This window comes from Conger conger, chromosome 9 (assembly GCF_963514075.1).
Source record: "Conger conger chromosome 9, fConCon1.1, whole genome shotgun sequence".
NCBI classification, from domain to species: Eukaryota; Metazoa; Chordata; class Actinopteri; order Anguilliformes; family Congridae; genus Conger; species Conger conger.
In genome coordinates, this window is record NC_083768.1 from 51,185,509 (window position 1) to 51,205,284 (window position 19,776).

Here is a 19,776-nt window from a genome sequence, read left to right on the forward strand (position 1 = left end):
CCTTTGGCCTGGGGGTGAAAGGAGCACTTTATTCACATTACGTCTCAAATAGTTTCCTCATTATTTCGAAGGATAACTGAAATGGATAATTCATTAAGGTTGAACAAATTACAGTGAGCGACTGCAGGAAAATTGCTTGTAGCAATGCATCGATATGATGGATCGACTGAGTTCTGTTATGGTACTTGGTCAAAACATGCTAATATGTTTAACCAACGTCGATTTAGTATTGATGCTGTGCAGCACACCGGTTTTAAGTCCTCTTCAAAATCCTTTGCTTTGAATTGCTCTTAAGTAAATATTCTTTCCAAGTACACCGATATTGACCGTTATCTTGCTGTCATATCTTGTAATTGGAATAAAGGCCAGGAGACCATTTTAGTGCTGGATGGAGTAAATAATCTTATTTCTGAAAGGGAAAAATCTGTCATCTGTCAATCATCAAATTGTATTGACATAAAGCATGTATAAGCCATCCATTCACTTGTCATAACATTCATAAATCTCTATAAACTAATTAAATGTTTTTGGTGACTTATGTGAAACTCGATTCTCATATTTGACCATATGACCAGAATTCCCACACAAATGCTTATGAATGATTTAAAGAGATTACGCTGGGGTAATGATGTTGAACTTCTTTAAGACCTTAAGTGTACACTTAGATCCTTGTTTTAAAGGTATCATTCCCCACTGTGTCATAGTCCTTGTATCAATTTCTAATCTGGCTCACTGAAAAGCCAATGATCTTGACCCACTGCACAGCAAATTGTGGCGTCTTTACTTATTCCTCACCTGGCTCTGGCGATTAGCCGCTTAGCGCCTAATGAGTTGAAATGTGCTGGGCAGAGCTGCCGTGTGACCCCTGCCTGCCCTGTTTCAGACCTGGACTGGAGCCACTTCTGGCTGTGGAGCCGCTTCGTGGACTACCTGCAGTGCGTGCTGTCCTTTACGGCCGTGGCGGCCTACGTCACCTACCTCCTCCTGGACTCCGTCCTCTTCGTGGAGACGCTGGGCTTCCTGGCAGTCTTCACCGAGGCCATGCTGGGTGTCCCGCAGCTCTACTGTAACTACCAAAACAAGTCCACCGAGGGCATGAGGTGAGCACCAAGGGCTGAGGGCTCTATAGCCACGGCTCTGATCCCGAAGTTCAGTTATGCTTTTCACATTGATTCCGAATGCTGTTCGTGCCGGTGTTGTTGATGTGCCGTGCAGTCCGTAAGTATTTGGACAGCAGCACAGTTTCTGTTCTCTTGGCTCTATACTCCAGCACATTAGATTTGCCAAAAGCACAGATATTGTACCACTGTCTAAATGCTTTCGGACTGCACTGTAAGCTGGCAGATATGTATTAACGCAGAATAATGCCAGAAAAGGCTTTTAAATTGAGCCGAACAAAAAACTGTTTCATGGATTTGTAAATTGGAAAATAATACAATTTTTTTTTTTTAAGGTTGCTATGTCTAAACATGTAGAGATGGAGCTCTTGACATGGGTTATCCGTTCTGTACAGATATTTGCTATGGGTATATTGCTGTGGATTTAAATTAGCTAATTGAAGTCACTAAATGGGCATACCACTGATTGTTTAAAATCTAATCTTTTGTCTCCAAATGACTGATAATGATTTACACTCCTTTAGAGGACAGTTTGAGAACTTAATTTGTATTCAGGTCAAAAAAAAGAATTTAAATCACTGAATAAAATTGCCTTGATACCAAAGCATCTTTTCCTTGCTTTTAAAAGATGAGGATTTTGGCTGCATGTGTTCTTTAAGATGACTCATGCAGATGGAACTAAATTCTCAGCAATTGCTCATTTGTGACATAAGTTGTTCTTGAACAAAATTCTGTTTACAGTGGATTACATTTCGTTTAGAAACATATTTCCATGCATGTCCTTGGGATTTAATCAAATTACCCAGACATTGTTCTTTTGTAACCACCCTGCTTATTTGCTAAAAGCATGCCACATACAGAATTCAACAGATTATTTTTGTGTTTGCCTTCTTCCAAACTAATTCCAAAATTATAACCTAAAGAGTATGTTTAACTCACTGTGAATAATGAAATATCTGATCTATTATGCAAATTATAATGGAATTAAAATTAAATCAAAATAATTATTGAAAATTGTCAACAGACAGAGTGCCCCAGTTAAAAAAAAGATAATTATAGATTATTTCCCAGCATCAAGTGTAGAATTAACATCACACTACTGCCTCAATTTGCCTTTCATGAGCAAACCTTGGGGTAATTGTTTTCCTTGGCTGCCCCGAGATTGCTTGTTGGTAAATGTCTGGTAGTTTGACTCCAATTGCTGATAAATGAATGCGCTTTATTCCAATTCCTAGTTCTGTTGCCTTTGAAGTAAACACAAAAATGTGTGCTGAATTTTCTATTGAGTCAAATCGCCATTCACACTCTTGCATGCTCTCATCCACATTGCGTACGGATAATGGCACTGTATTTTCAGGTTACCTGCTTTCAGTGGCTTTGAGCCGTTTTCACCTGTGCCGATTTGGCTCGCTAGCTTTTATTTGCAAAATAATTAATGGCTGTATTGGATTTACTCCATTAATAATTCAAGCCCAGGCAAAATGCCAGCTTTGACAGTTAAGATAATTGGAATGTGATTAGTCCTCATGTGAAACATGGGAAGTGCATGACAGGCAGTCATTGACTGCACATACAGTACCCTTTGAGATGCCCACAAACAAGCAACATGGAGCTCAGGAAAGAGGAGGATGCATGGCTTTAACCCCTTAAATCTCACCAGCCTTTAACCCCTTAAATCTCACCAGCTGTAGCTCTTTTTTTGCATTCATTCCTTTTTTCACTGTGCAATTTTGAATCACTATGGTAACAGGATATACCGTTTCAAAGCGTTAACTCATGGTTCCATCTGTGTAACCTGCTATAAGATTCCATTGCTTCAGTGCCTCAGTACTTCAGTACTTCAGTGCTTCATTGCCTCAGTGCCTCAGTGCTTCAGTGCTTCAGTGCTTCAGTGCCTCAGTGCTTCAGTGCTTCAGTGCCTCAGTGCTTCAGTGACAACAGTATTATTATTATTATTATTTTGTAACGTGGGTGGTAAAACGAGCATGGGGGGGAATTCGCCTTCTCTACACTTGAAATATGGTAATGTCAGTGTCCTTTTCACGGCAAGGGTCCAGCGAAACCAAATGCAAAATTGTTTCTAATTCTCCCAATGTTCAAACTCAGAAAAATGTCAATAGAATGTTGTGTACTTGAATTATTATTGTTGTCTGTTTTGCCGTTGCATACTTCTAAATAAGCAAGCCTGCTTTCGAATAAGAAATATCATGTGAAATTGTGGTATTTGATAAAACCTTCAATCAATGGGCCTCAATGAATATATAAGTACATCAAGACGTGATTATTTTACTTATTTTCTATTTTATCAACCTGTTTCTATCTGCAGAGACAGCAAGGAGAGGGAGAGGTAGGGGGTGGGTCACAGGCAGGGGGAAGTGTTACTTTAGTAAGCAAAATACAGTACTTTACACATCATAAGACCCGCAATCTCCTTTCCTTTTCCTCCATGTCCTTTTGGAGTGCAAATGTCCTTTTTGGAACATGTGCTGAATGCCCATTTTTGGTGATATTGTCATAACATTTGAAAGAGGATTAGTCCAGTCTTTTGGCTGTGAAAGAAAAGGGGTGATACGTAAGGGGTTAAACATCATACCTGCATTATACCCATATAAGGAGCGTTCTGCCATGATATCCGTGATTAGCATTATGGTCCATATTGTGGTAAAATGATTGCGGTAATTATCATCATATCTGCCAGTCCTACTAAATAGCCAGGCACATTGCAAATTAAATTAAAAGAAATACGGTTGTCTGGTTTATAATTTAGCTTCGCTAGCTAGGTGATTGCAAAAGGCTGCATTGCATGCTACTAAATACAGTGCAGTATAAAAATGGATGTAATTCATACATGGATCACCCAATATGGATATAAATACCCTCAATTTTATAGTCTGCTCTTTAACCTCATATTTAATTTCAAATCCAGTGTGCTGGAGTACAGAGCCTAAAGAACAGAAATCCAAGTCCAAATACTGCACTGCAATCTTGAATTAGCATCACTCTGTGCTGCTGTACTGAATGACATCAGATTCATACCAAAAGAAAAAAATTTAAACCGTTGTAGTTCTTATTATTGTCCATATTACTATTAATATCGCGTTTCGTTTACATGCACCCTTTTGCCAGTGACCCAGTCGAACACCCGGGCCCCACTCTGGGCTCTCCCTTCCGCCCCCAGGGCCTGCTCACTGGTGCATGGGTAATGGTCCACTAGACCCGGTCTGCTGGATGGAGCACGGCACCGCGGTCTGACAGTTAATTAAAGCCAGAAGTGATGAAGAGCGGAGTTCCTATCATTTATACTGACATGCGTTAATTAACCGTTTTGGTTGCGGGTAATTGCTTTGGTCCCAGTTAAGTCTGAAACTGAATGTTTGGTTTGGTATCATTTTTCCCTTTTTAAAAAAGATTGGCCGGAAATATGTACAAATTGGAATGCAGTTCTTCATGGTTGTTCGCTTTGGATAATATTTGGCTTTTGCCAGTGTTAATAACGATAGTAAAAAGTGGTATAAATGCAATATGAGGTTAAAGACTGTCTGTCAGCTTTAATTTGTGGCCATTGTTGGGTGAACAATGAAGGAACAGCAGTGGCTTCTATACATAGCCAATGCCTTCAGCCAGTAATGGTTTTGAACAACAGGAAAGCTTTGCACCAATCACAAGGCAGACTTCTCTCCAGCAAACAATATCTAGTAACCCCATGGCACCTGGCTGGTCATTACGAGCACCCAATGAAGCCGTAACACTAGGGAACTACCCCCCTCCCTCTATTCATATTCCAGTCTCTTCACGGGGGGGGCTCTCCTCCAGACTGCCCCCCCATTTCCCCTCCGAAGTCCCCCGGCTGAGCTGCATCTGTCGGAGAAGTCCACTCAGTGCGCAGCTGGTCCAGGCAGGTGCGGTGGAAACTTTAATGGGGCTGAAATGTACTGCGTGTCTATTAGCAGAGGTGGTGCGCTCTAAGCTCCAGTGTATCTTCCTGTTTTAGCATGCGTTTCCGTCATGGCACAGATATAAGGGCACTTGATTGCATTCCTTCCATGGCAGCATGCAGCTGCGGGACCTTGTTCTTCCTGCTGCGTCAGTGCGCCTGTTCGGGAAGCGCTCCTCTTTTTCCCCCGTGACCACCTACGAACAGATCCAGAGCTCTACGAAGGCAGGCAGGCCATTCTGCCCCTGAGCTCCTTTCCGGGAAACTTTCACTGAACCTGCATTCGCAGAGTTATTTCTGATCTTATCGCTAGACTATGAAGAACTTAATGATTTATTTCTTTTTTTGTTTCCTCAACCTGATTTCTAGAGAGATTTTGCTAATGACTGACTTGGGTTTTGAGGAGCAAGCTGTGTTCAAACTAAGTTGCAACATTTGTGCCTTTCACACGACTGTCTGCGACCATCTGATACAGCACACTTTCTGGGGTTGGAAGCAGCCCATAGGCAGTGTGTTCTGCCCAGTATTTGCAAACCACCCAGGACTGACTGCAGTTGAAAGAGTTGCTTTGTGGCAAACACACAAGGGAGTAGTTTATGAGCTGAACATTTTAAGTTACCGTTTGCTTGAGAAGTGAAGTTTTCTTTACCCATTGGCAAAGCTTGAAGTAAAACTGTCTCATATCATTGCCAATATTTCTGTCTTTCCGCAAAAAAGTAATAGAAATAAGATTCTAAGGCTGAATATAGGACTAAAATAGTTATGACTTATTTTCTTTAGTTTTTTGCAGTGTAATCTGTATAAAAAGGAACATTCACTTGGGTTTTATTTCAAGGGGAGGCTGCTGTGCATTAGGACTGAACCTCAGGCGCAGTGTTCTGTAGAATGGTCCAGAGTTCAGCTTAGGAGGAGCATTTGGTTCAAATTTGGACGGTTTGTTTGCCTTGAATATGGCCTATGGTGCATTTAGTTGGGTCGTGCATCCCAGAATTAAAGTACTCCTCTTATTTCTGTGCTCAGCTGCCTCTGTGTATCCTGGTTTTCATGTATCCACGATTCATCTTCCTGTGAGACAATGTGATCTGGCAGACCTTCAACATGGAAACATGAAGACGTCTGCAGACTGGGCTCAGTTTCTGCTGCAGTTCGTCTGAGGATAATTACATTTGTTGTGCACTTTTTAATCTGGAACAATCTTCATCCTGTATTGTTGTCCGTCCCTGGGAATGCACTTGTATGAACTTTTGTAATAATGAACTTTTTCTTGGTTTTGACAACTTGACAACATCCTTTGTCATTGTCAAGAGAACAAAATATTAGACTGGCCTCTTACCTGGTTAGGACATTGTGAATCACATAGACCCGACCAAGTTGAGTCTCTGCTCTTGGGAATGAGCTAGGGAAAACATTTCTGACCCCAGCCCTTTCTCCCAGACTGTAGCCCATTGTGCCTTATGCTCATCACAGTGTGGTCATGATTCATGGTCTTCCCAGAGCTTTGATCACATCAGTGTGCCCCTAATGAAACCGAGAAAACCGCCTCTCAAGAGCCAGGCAGCATACAGGTTTGTCACAGCTTTGAGTCCTAGCTACGTCATTAGCTGGCTGGGAGTCTGCAACTCAGTTGGCTGTGTCCCAGCTGAACTGAAAATGGTTTACGTTGGCCTGGTTCCCAAGTGTTACAGCTTCATTGGGTCCTCCTAATGACCTGCCAGGTGCCCAGGGGTTACTAGTTATTGCTCGTGTGAGATCCTCTGCCTTCTGATTGGTGCAAAACCAATCGAATCGAAACCATCGCAGGCTGTCGGCATTGACTACGTGTGAAAGGGGCTGCAATTCCTTTATGGATGTTAATGCCCCCAATTGAAAGCTGACTGTTTTTAACCTCATATTTTAATTGTCATGTCAAATCCAATGTTCTGGAGTGCAGAATCAATAAACTAAGATTCTGCTTCTGTCTTGGTCTGCACTAGACCGCAGGATCAAGAATTATTGGTGCCCTTATAAATATGCACAAAAAGTGCTGCAGACTGAAAAGAAATGTCTAAAACTGTATTTATTTTTAAAGATGTATAAAGTAGTGTGCTTTATTAATTCAATGGAATCAACCAAAGTCTGTTTTCATATTAAAATATTTCCCCAAAAAGCAGGTTCCACAATTATTATTGACACGCCTGGTTTAATACTTTGTGCAAACACCCCTGGTAACAAAGATAACAGGCATGAGTCCTCTAATTTGACCATTTCTCCAGGTAGAACTTTTTAGTATCGTTGATACCCTCCTCTTCAGTTCAGACCACAGGTGTTTCATGGGATTTAAGTGGAGACTCAGATGACCATTGCAGAACATGGATGTTGTTTTTACTTAACCATTTCTGTATGGAGGAATTGTTCGCTGGACAATCTACCTACAACCAAGGCTTAGCTTCCTGGCAGAGGCAAGCAGATTCTCTGCCAAGATTTCCTGGTACTTTGTTGAATTAATTGTGCCTTTGATAAATAGTGCCCCTGGACCACCAGCAACAAAACATCTCCAAAACATCAATGACCCACCGGCATATTTGACAGTGGTATGAGGTGCTTCTCCTTGTGTGGGTGCGTATGGCCAAATCATTGAATTTGTGTCACATCTGACCAATTACCATCTGTGTCTTCTGAATTGAGAGGTCTTTTCCCATGGTGATGGGTGACAAAGGGATTTTGCATGCTTGTTACCTCATTATTATATTCTGGTGTAACAGGAACTGATTGAATGACACACTATAATTCCTTTAGACTGAGATGAATTAAATGAAGGCAAAATTGTATTGACAATTTCACTTTGATTTTATTTACAGTAATTGTTAGCGGTGCCAATCATTCTGGCACCTGACAAAATGAGATTACTAAATAAAAAAACATTGATACATGAGCGTAAATGTATTGAAATTCAAGTATATCGTTTCCCCATATGTTTGAACATAAAATATAGATGTTGTTTATTATATACAGCCTTTTTTCTTTAAGGGTGCCAATAATTCTGGAGCCCACTGTATGTATGTATTATGTGCTGGATGTTTGATGCCTGGTAATCCTCTCAGTAATGACCACAAAGTAAATATTCATGTTGAATATTTATGAAGGTTCCATGGTCTTGTGAATTGATAGTAGTAAAAAAAAAAAAAAAAAAAAAAAAAAAAGGATATGGATAGTTTTAGAACAGCTCATGTTGTAATACTCCTTAACAAAATTGAGGCTTTGGGGAACTGCAAAATTCAGTTTCAAACCTCAACCCCCTGAAGTTGAACGGAACAACTTGAGTACCAGTCCGCAGGGATGCAGCAAATCTGTGAAAATGTGCAAATCCATCACTTCCAATTTTCATGCCTTGAAGTTGGGGTAGGCAAGAGCATTTTGTAGCCTTTGTGCTTTTTCTGTTTATGTTTATGTTTATATTTATGTAACGGGTCAAAAAAAAAAGAAAAGTGATTGATTAAAAAAATGCACGATTAAGCCAAGAACAAAAACTCTCCAATTTAACAGGAATTGGCTTTCCCAAAGCTCTGGGCTTTTCATATGTTCCCTCAGACGCCTTTTAATGGAAGATTCAATTCGAGCTGTTTTGAATGCGTGTGTTACGAAGCCAATAACGTGACACAGAAACGTTCCTCCCTCTCTTTCCCTGGTGGCTGAGATGTCACTCCGCTCTCCGGTTCGTTTCTGTAGACGGGCTGTTGAGGCGGGGAACGTGCGGCTGGCGGGGCCGGCTTCCAGGGGGCCACGTGTTTGGTCTGGATAGCGTAGCCCGTCAGATCAAAGCGGGGACCTCAGGCGCCGGTGCCTGAACCTGCCTGATAAAGTTTAATGAATCACGCTGGGATTTGACTTTACTGGAGACTGCCTGCGTCCTTATAAGGCTGCTACTGTACAGTGTACAGCACGTTACGTACAGTCTGTCCCATATTTAACGTGCCGTCGACTTCAAAACCCCCTCACCCCTCACGCGAACACCGGGAGAAAGACTCGCCCCTACGGACAGCACTGAGGGTCTAGTCACGAATGCACAGGTCGACATTCAACCAAGTGGAACCAGAGTGGCCCTCTTTCTCACTGGGAAAGGAGCTTGATTGGCCCCCTGTCGTGGCTGTGGACATGGCTCTGGAACTAATCAAATTGTTCACGTTCTCCTTTTTACCATTGTAATATGATGGGAAAAAAATGTCTTCCGGAGCCCTGGCCAGCCAGCTCACAGGCTGAGAGTGTTAGTGTGAGCTGCAAGGTAGCTTATTGAAATGGTGCCTTACAGATAGAAGGGCTAAGGTTAAGGCTGGCTTATGAATAATTCAGGATTGGATTTGAGAGATCTCTTTATTTTTTTTTCTTGCACTAGGATATGAGTGCAGTTTGTTTCTGGGATGAATGGGTAAATACAATATCAAAAGGAACTAGAGGACTCTCTTCACAATAAATGGTACTGAAAAGCTCTCCTTTTGAATAAGTAAGCACTGAAGAATAAGGTACGGTATAAGGGGTAGGGTAGATCATCTCCTTGTTTTATTCCTTTATGTTGTGCCCTCAGTAGGTCCTTGTCAAGTTACTTGACACATTTTACATTCCTTGTCTCAGCCATGTGCTGGGATTTCAACCTAGAAACCTTTGCACTATTATCCTCTATGCTGCTACCACCCTGAAATACCTAATGCTGTCATTTCATGTACTTTGACATTTGCAGCATTATTGAGTTGAACGTCAGAAAAATGCTAGTTGCGAATGGATGACACCGCCCTTCCCCGACGTAAGCAAGCAAGCCCTTTTCCCATCCGGTTGTGAGCATCGGTATCTTAAACTGGCATTCCCATCTGTTCAGACACTGAATCTATTGCACTCATTCTTTTAGACAGAGGTCACGGAGCATAGACGTCCAGATGTTAGCTCTCTCGCAGAGTACCACCTCTCCTGTCTCTGCCAAAAACAACAGCTCCCCCATCCCTGTCTGCTCCCGCCCTTCAGTCCGGCGAATGTGGGCGTCTTTGTTTTGCGCCCCTTCGCCCACTCGCCTCAGCACAGGAAGTCTGTCAGCTGCCTATTTGCAAAGAACCGTAGCCAATTAGCCCGTTTCTCCCCCCTCCTCTTGCGTAACCGCTCTGCTTATGGTCTCTGACTTTCCGAGCGGCGGCGTAGAATGGGTCCGTCCTTGGTTTCGTTGGCAACCGTTGTCTGGGGCCCGCCAAGAGCGCTCGATGGCGTCTCCGTTCCGCCGACCCGGAGCGCTCGCTGTGTTTACACTGCGCTGCTGCGTCTGAACCAGCGCTGCATATCCTCAATGGAGGTTTCTGCGCGGTCTCCATGGTAACTCTTTGAGCTGTGTTGATAACGTCGGCGGGTTATTTCGTTACTATGGTCATTATGTACAGTGAGGTCAGTCAGTATTGGCAGTAACACAATTTTAGTTGTTTTGGCTCTATACTCCGGCACATTGGACTTTAGATGAACCGGTGAATAGGAGACAGACTGTCAGCTTTAATATGAGACAGTCATCACATGCAAAAGATTCATGACAACTTTATTTAAGATTATGTTCATTTGACCCATTACATTTGGTCCCCTAAAATGGGGGGACTATGTATGAAAAGGGCTGTAATTCCTACATAGATCACTGGATACGGCTGGACTGGATTTCCAAAGGAGTCTATTGAAATTCATGCAATGTAGGTCATTTCTTTTACGATTTACATGCTTTATTTAGCTTGGCATGTCAAATCTCAGTAAAAAAATGCAATCTGAAATAGTAATGTTTTCTCAACTATTTTTAAATCTGAAATGGTTGCTTGTCCTTTACCCTTTTTTAGAAATTAAATTTCATCTGTGTTACCAGTATAGAGAGATAAGCCACACTGGGAGATGGTGCCCTCTTATCTGTAACAATTTCCATATTGGCAAGATAAAGCGCATTGATGAGCCTGATGATGGTTCTTCCTCCTCATGCATCTGCCTCATTGCTCTCTGCTGGAGGGGATGAGCTCTGTTTGTTAAATCATTTCCTCAGCAAAGTTCCAATTTGACAGGCAATTGGATGCGAGTCTTATCTTGCATTGATTTAATAATCTGTGACAGACTAGCAGAAGACTGCACACATGTTGAGACGGATGGAAAGAGCTGGAGAGATGTAGGGAGGAGGAAAAACCTGAAGTGTTCCCTCCTTGCAACTTAAATGATACTGTTGTGAGTTTTGTTGAAATATAGAGAAGGTTCTCTTTATTTCGGTCAGAAGTGTACTTTTGAGACACAAAGACCATTCTGACCCATTAGTGCTCTCCCTCAGAGACGATGCCCAAGCAGATACCCAAATCCAGCTTTCTCCACCTGTTGAAAGTTCATGGTTGCGCGAAGCTAGCATGTGTGATCGATTTGAGGTACGTTCCCACTCAAGGCCCCCTGAAGGTCGTCCGGTGTCAGTGCTGCAGCATTGGTGGGGGTAGCAGGTAGCTGATTGGTTGGAGTTGTGCTGGCTGAATAGTCTTTGGGCGTGTAAGAAATTAATCAGGAAAAAATGTCAAGTCTAAATAATATATTTATCGTGTCAGTCACACAGAGGCTTTCCGGGACCAATTACATTGTAGTTTTCCTCTTTGTGTAGATCCAGTAACTTTGATTTTCTGCATTGAAATTCCTATCTGTATTCCTTCACACAGGGCTGCCAGGAAAAGGTACTGAATAATTCACCCAGGTTTGATACGCTGACAAGGTTATAGGAGAGCTGAGGAGCTCTCAACTGGGAGGTGTCCTACAGGCCCTTGATGTGAAAAAGGGATCGGGTAACACTTTACAATAGGGTTCATGAATTGGCTAATATTGGCTTCACTAATGTAGTTCTTAACTAACAAACTACTGCAAAGTTGGTCTGTACAGCTTTGTTTATGCATTTGTACATTAGTTCATATTAACCACTACATTCATTAATGCCAATTCATATTTAAAAAGTTTATGTATTTGTTAATGTTTAACTAATTATGAGTCTATCATGGTTTGCTAATATATAAATATTAATGTAACTAATACATTAGTTAGTTAACAAACTAATGTATTAACTAACTAGTGTAACATTAACTCATGAAAATTAATTTACTGTTTAATGTATTTGTACACCTTATTTCAAAGTGTGATCAGGGATCCTTTTATTTAGCCCAATTCTGTGCATTTTAAAAATGAGGGGAAAAGCAGCGTGAGTTGAGCCATATTGGGGAGAATTGTCATCACTGGGGCTTTCAGAATGTGAAACGCGGGCTGAAAATATATCCGTGACTTTTTCCCCTCCGTTGTCAGCTGGATTTCGGGCTCCCGGACGGCTCCCTCTCCGCCCCAAAAGAAGCGGCGGCAGCAGCTTTGGGACGAGGCAGATTTCCGAAGGCGTCTCCTTTAGCCCGTAATTAATGTGATGGGGGGGAAATGCTTTTTACTTTTGAGTGAAGTTAATTAGGCAGTGTTTTAAAAAGTAATCTCAGCCTGCTCCCCCCTCGTGTTCTGGGCGTGTGCGGTGGTAACACCTCCTCTGAGGTCCCATTAAAACTGAGGCCCGGAAGCACAACCAAGATGGTTACAGAAGGTGCCCTTCACAGTATCTCTCCTTGTCCGACACCAGCAAGCCACAACAGCATTGTTAAAAACACAAGTTCTCTCGCCCCTCACATGGTGGGCACATTTGTTGTGCTTATTTGAAGCGTCTTCCCTGCAGCGCTCGATATTTTTGCTGGAACATTGGATAGCATCCGTCTTCTAGATCGAGTCTAAATATGAATACAATTTAGTGCCTCTCACACTATTCACTGTCGGCTCTGGAAGCTTATTTCCTGCACATACTCCCTGTCAGTTTCTGCTTTTGTTCATATTAGCACCGTGTTCTTCACCTACCCCCGTGGCAAGGACTCACCCTGTAATTTCCGCTGTCCGCCAATCGTATGGAGAGACCAACAAGCACTTTCACTTCAACAGCGCGTGACAAAAGACATGAACAGCGACTGGTGGTTTCCTATCCCCCACCAAAGCCCAGTTCATGCGTTTCCTGGAATCAGAAAGGTAGCGGCTGCAGCGATGTTCTGGCGTCACGCGGGCACACCTCCGGAGACTCGGCCCTGAATCGGCCTCAGAAATGTTCTGTTTTTCTCCTCACAGTGCCCCGGGAGAACAAATGAACAAACCGCAGCAGTCTTTGAACACATGAAATACACCGTGGGTTTCAGCAATTGTCTCTGACAGTGCAGAGAAGCTCCCCAGCTGGAATAAATGCGAGTGCAATGTCCGATTTGGTCAGAGGCGCAGCACGGAAGGAAGACGTCTCGGGGGGGACCTTCATCCAAACAATTTCTTTCTCAATCGCAAAGAGATTGCACGGTTTATTGTGTGGAAGCGGATGCATTTGTGTTCAGTGGCCTCATTCCTCTCCATTCCCCTCTGTTCAGTTTCTGTGCTTAAAAATAGAAATATGCATTGCATGTTTTCTTTTGCTGGCATTCATTGAAGTACTTCTGCCCTTTCAATTCTGGGTGGGCGAAGTTTGTTGCAGATACTTTTCAGTTATTCCGATTTTTGATAATTTGTACCAAGTTGAGGCCCATCCACACCAAGAACTATAACTATAACAATAACAATGGGAACATCCACACTTAAGAAAGAACATTGTTTAGTCTCGTCTGCCGTTTTGTGTGTGATGCGCTGTATTTTGATTGGCTCTCAGATTTCTTTATCGTTCGTGCAGTTGGAAAAAAATCCCTCTGAAAGTGATCCCAAGGATATCTTTCATCACTGACATTATAGTTGTGGTGTGGACTCTGCCATCCACTTGAGTTGGATCTATTTTCATAACGACATTTATCGTTTTTGTTCTTTGTGTGGTTATTATGTTCTGATATATGGCAAACAGAGTTATGTTGTTCTATAATTTCCATTGAGGTACTTTATCTTATTTGATGCATCAGGTGAACATGCTGGATGTGCAATTTACCTCACTCGCTTTGATTTCAGGCAAGTGCCCTTGTGAGATTCACAGGCAATAGGGAGGTTGATTCTATAGGTTTATTTTTAACTCAGTCCTGATTTATTGTTACTAATCAAGCCTTTGTTCTTGCATTTGGGCGATTTCAACTTTCTTCCAACACTTTTTGCATCACTTTTTATGACTAGTCTGTGCTTCAGTAGATAATCTTAAGGCACATTGTGTTCCTGACCTCAGCAATACCCGTCACATATGACATTAACTATAGATATAAAGGCAGTGAATATTCACTTGCATGTTATGTTCTTGTATGTACTTTGACAACAGTGGATATATCTTCTACAAAACCATGACCAGCTAGGTCATAGTTTGAGGACATTAACCCCTTAAATGACACCCAGGGCTGGGCCAGGCCGGTGAGGGTTTTTTGCATTCATTTGTTTTTTCAAATGCAATTTTCAATCATTATGGTAGCAGGATATACCGTTTGAAAGTGTTAAAACTCGCAATTCTATCTCTATAACCTATTCTAAGATGCCATTGCTTTAGCGACAACAGTTCCTTATTTTGTAACATGTGGGTGGCAAACTTCTCTGCATTTTGGAAATCCACCGGTTACAAAAATCAAGGTCATGTTGGTGTCATTTTCACAGCAAGGGTCCAGCGAACAAAATGCATAATAGTTTCTAATTCTAAAAAGCCACAATAATCTGTATCCACACTAAAACCGAAAAAAGAAAATAAAAAAACCTACCACTTCCACTGTGTTTGTGCTCCTGTAACTCATTAGAGTAATAATTAGTAATATTTAGAATAATTTTGACTCTTGGAAAACAAACCCCAAAGGGTTACCTTTCAGAAGAGCCCAGCATAATGCCTGTAGTCAAAAGGGTTCAAGAATAGTAACCATTTTATTTTGGGTATGACATTTTCAAGCTTGCGTTAAGAAAAGGGGTTAATTTACGGTAAGTCAGTTTGACAACATTTGCTTCAAAAGATTACTGTCTTAACAAGCGTTTTGGATCTTATTTTGTTCTGTCAAGTAGAAAATATTAGTTTATTTAGTTAATTAGCTTGACAAGTTGCATTTTCTTATTCCATTGACAAATCTTAAGTCTTAGCTGTCTAAGAAATTAGATTCTTAGTCTCAATATAAGACTAAAATACTTATTTTTTCTTGCAGTGCACAATACTGTTTGTGGGGAAGGTGTATGGCCGGAGTTAGTTATGTGCTATAAACTTAATCTTCAGTTATTTGTTTCTTCTGTATTCCTCATCTTCCTCAGTGATTTGTGTGCATTATGTGGAAAATAAATCCCAGCTAAATGCCCACAAAAAAAATATTAAAACTGATGCCAGGGGTTTAGATTGACTAGCAGTGACACCACCAATTGTATCAAATATGGCACTAGCTCACGGGTTTTTGCTTTGTGCAAAGCAGTCCACTGAACTTTTTCTGTCCTTTTTGTTTCCGGCAGCATCAAGATGGTGTGCATGTGGATGAGTGGTGACACGTTCAAGACGGGTTACTTCCTGGTGACCCAGGCACCCGTGCAGTTCTGGACCTGTGGCCTGCTGCAGGTGTGCGTGGACCTGGCCATCCTGTTCCAGGTGTACTACTACAGCCGCTACCCACAGAAACCCGCTTCCCACGCGGCCAACCCGACCAGCGCCAAGGCGCTCTGAGGCCTCCACCAACCGCCGGAACGTTTGTGTCGGGACCAGTGAGACGCTGCCAAGCAAAGGATATTTCTTAACTCCATTTTCGGCTGATAGGAATGATTATTATATCTCCATTGTATTACAGTACATATCACTGGATAGTTAACCTTATGTGCACATAAGATGTGGGTATGTATGCATGTATGCGTGTGTCTACATATAAGCACAGAATAACACATACGTTCTTTTGTGGATGCACACAAACACGCGCACAGACACACACACACACACACACCACGTGCACACACTCATGCATGTATATAGACATACAGTATGATATTATGTTATTGTTTCTTTTGTACTGTAGAGACTGTTTGCTAATCGAATGCTAATGAGCATTCTTTTTCCTATTGACTATCCCAGGATTCGGATGACTATTGCATGGATACCTTTGCCTTATAGACTTTCAGAAGGGCTGGTTACTTCTATATTCAAAACAAAAGTATGCTAGATTACGTAGTTTTACATTACATTCCTCATCCCACAAGATTGACAGAGACATTTACGAATGTACAACAGCGATAATCTTTTGCGTCGACATTTCTCACATTTTTTCTTCAAAGCAGTTCCTGGACTTGCAATGACCAGTCAGTCCTCAAATGACCCTTTCAATTCTAGCTTCCACCACGTTCCTGCAAACATGACAAAGGACAAAAGCATAAAAATCGATTTCAGCGATACCAAAAATGTCTTCGATGTTGCTGCGGGTGGTGTTTGATGCTGCTTTGGAGACGGAAGTCTGTCTCCGCACTGTGTCGCCTCTCATCCCTCTCCCGTTCAGTCTGCTGGTTCGGTGGGTTGGATGAACAGCATGCACTCTAGCACACACAATCTCAGGTAAATAAGGCCTGCACCCCACCCTCCTGCTATGCTACCGCTCATTCGGACGCTAATTCTAATGCCGCAGATGGTAGACCATCGCCCCCTAGCCAGGCCGTCGAGATGGCGGTTGCTGCTGGTCGCGGCAGCACCCATTCCCTTTTGGTGGCCAGCATCCCAGTCATGGGCAACCTGTGGAGGAGCCAATGGAACAGAGGGGACAGCCATACAAAGAAAATCATGTGAGGCTTTACTTGAACCCCTCGCCATAAGGCTGGTATAACACTGTCATATGCATGACATAGCAGCTGTCGCAAGATGGCATAACAGATGATGAGCAGACGGGCTGTAGCGTAGCGGTTAAGGTACATGACTGGGACCCGCAAGGTTGGTGGTTTGATCCCCGGTGTAGCCACGATAAGATCCGCACAGCTGTTGGGCCCTTGAACAAGGCCCTTAACCCTGCATTGCTCCAGGGGAGGATTGTCTCCTGCTTAGTCTAATCAACTGTACATCGCTCTGGATAAGAGCATCTGCCGATTGCCGCTAATGTAATGTAATGTCAGGTTATGTCAAATGACATAAAATTGTCATGCTTTCATTAACTTTCATTATGCTTATCATTAACATCCATCAATTTACCGATAAAAGTATGAAAACTGACCATCTGTTATGCCATATTGTGGCAGCTGCCATGTCATGCATATGGCAGTCTTATGTCAGCCTTATGGCGAGGGGTTTTGAGTAAAGCATTATCGAAATACGCCTCCCAACAGAATGTAATTGGGAGGATCGGCCATCATTATGGATGCAGTTTTGCATTGTTGCCCTCGATGCCCAGCCCCCGCCACACTTCGAGAAAGTCGGACCAAGTCGAGCATTTATGGCGACCGCATGGATCACGCACACTCGCGAGAATGGAGGGTAGAATTTTGACAATCAAGAGAGCGAGGGAATGAAGCTGTAAGATGTTTTTGACGTTGTTTTTTGATGGTCTTTGATGGCCATCATGATTTTATGTCATTGATTTATTTTTAATGGGGTCATGGGGAACTGTGCTTGACTGACAGATTTCACATTATGTTGTATTTTTGGTTTCCTCTAGTTAAGCATTGCATCGTTTGACTGGTCAGTGTTGAACACTGCATGACTATACTGTGACTGGACACTTTGTTGAAAGGTCCACAAGATGAGTATTTTAGTAATTGTGTTGACATTTATGACTCAAAATGCGTTTTCATAATGGCCCAGCAGTTATAGGTCACTCCAGTTTGCTACCATAAGTGTATAGTTATTGTACAGGTTATAGTAGCTGGTACCTCAGTTTCTGAAATTAAGGCTCACTATGATTTCTTTGAAAATAGGGACATAACCCTGTTTTCCAAGGTCACTAAGGCCTTTGGAATGCATTTTATTATGGTTTCTGAGATGCAGTGAATTAAAGTGTCAATATTTAGGCATTTATGTGCCGATCCATTTTACATTAAGTCACCTGGACTCGCAGGACGCAATTTTTTTAGTTGATTTGTATGTGTTTTCTAATCAAGATCTATTTTTATTATTATTTTTAGCCATTATGTTTGTTGCACAGAAATCATGTTCAGTTGTGTCAGTGATGTATTTAACCGACTTTTGTGTTCTCAGCTTCTCAGTGGATTAGACCAGGGATTCGCCAACATTCCATTCCATACCATAAAAATGTACATATATGCAGTAAAACATATACTTTTGAATATAACGTAATTGCATAAGTCAGCATAACCACACATATACACCGGCCAGTTGAATGTGTAGCTTGGTTAGTGTGAATGTCTGTCCTACGGTACTATACAGATTCACTTTACTTACAGATTTCCCTTTGGCATCTTGAAACCCACCTGTAGGATGTGATCCATTGTTTGGGAATCCCTGGTTTAGACAAAGAATTTCAGTCCGAGTGACCGTTTGTTATAATAATTAGCGATTTCCAGAGGCCAGTCTGTATTCCGAGAATTGTGAATTCTCACGATTCTGTGCAAGGCAGTTTTAAAGATTGTTTTGCACTGCACCAGAATGACCGTGCCGTCTTCCAAGTGTTGAGTTACCCTTGTAGATTTATTGTGTTTTTACTGTATGTTGTCTATTTTTTTTTTCTTGATGATTCCTGAAGTTCTTACATGGCCAAACCTTTTTCCTCAGAACAGTAGAGCTCAAAGTGGCAATCCCACAGTCAAATGCTTTCTTTGTCATGTGTTTTATGTAATTACATTTACTTTTTTAAATTGTCATTGTCACAAGTTATTTTACAGTGTTCCATCTTGATGAGTCAGTTGAGTACAGTCTCACACAGGCGAATAAACCTTTTTATATATGAATACAAACATGTTTATATTAAGACTTGTTAACATTCAAAAACAAAAGCAAATATTTCTGAGAGGTATGTGACATTGTTTGAATAAAAGTGGAGATGAGGGCATACTCCTGGTGTGTTTATTTTGGCTGTGTTTAAGTTGGCTGTACGGACGGTTATGGGTATGCGTGCTATTCAGGAACTGATAAACATGAGGTTCTTTGTGGGGGGACTGCAGGAGATCTTTGCCATTAAAGCAGTCGGTTCACCATTCAAAGTATGCTTTATTGGTGTTTTGCGATGGTGAACAGGCATATTGCTCTTTAACAGTTCCACTTATTCAAGGACTACACTGCAAGACGCAAAACACTAGTAAGTTACAAAAACAGGATGACCAGGTTACAGCTTGCTAAGAAGTACCTTCTGGAAAAAGGTCTTGTGGACAGATGAGGCCAAGATTGCAATATCAGTGATGCCAGGAGCAAAGTGTTGAGGTAAAGAGGAACTGCTCAAGAACCAAACCCCCCTCTTATGTGTAACACAGTGGTGGGGGTGGTATTATTTGGGCATGTATGACTGCCACAGGTGCTGGCTCACTTGCCAACATTGATGATGTAACTGCTAACAGCAGCCACAGAATGATTTCTGATGTCTTCAGAAGCATCTGCCCAAGTTCAATCAAATGCCTCCAAACTCATTGGACAGTGCTTCATCTCACATCATGGCAATAATCCCAAACATACACCTGTGCTCTCTTTCTTCCAAACAAAATCTGATGTTCCAAACTTTATTTTAGTAAGCCAATGTCAAATGAAGCCTCATTTCGGTTTGGCCAATGTCTCTGACTTGTTTTTTTATTTTTATTTCTCAGCCTCATAATGGCTTC

At 41.9% G+C, this 19,776-nt stretch overlaps 1 protein-coding gene across 1 annotated transcript in view; it reads left to right on the forward strand.

Moving 5' to 3' along the window:
- Window positions 1–18,939, forward strand: part of LOC133136197 (solute carrier family 66 member 2) — a 40,346-nt gene extending 21,407 nt beyond the window's left edge. The window contains exons 3-4 of the mRNA XM_061253476.1: window positions 884–1,100; window positions 15,499–18,939. Coding sequence (XP_061109460.1) covers window positions 884–1,100; window positions 15,499–15,706 — 425 coding nt within the window. The 3' untranslated portion in view covers window positions 15,707–18,939. The remainder of the gene's footprint in view (window positions 1–883; window positions 1,101–15,498) is intronic.
- Window positions 18,940–19,776: the final 837 nt, after the last annotated feature.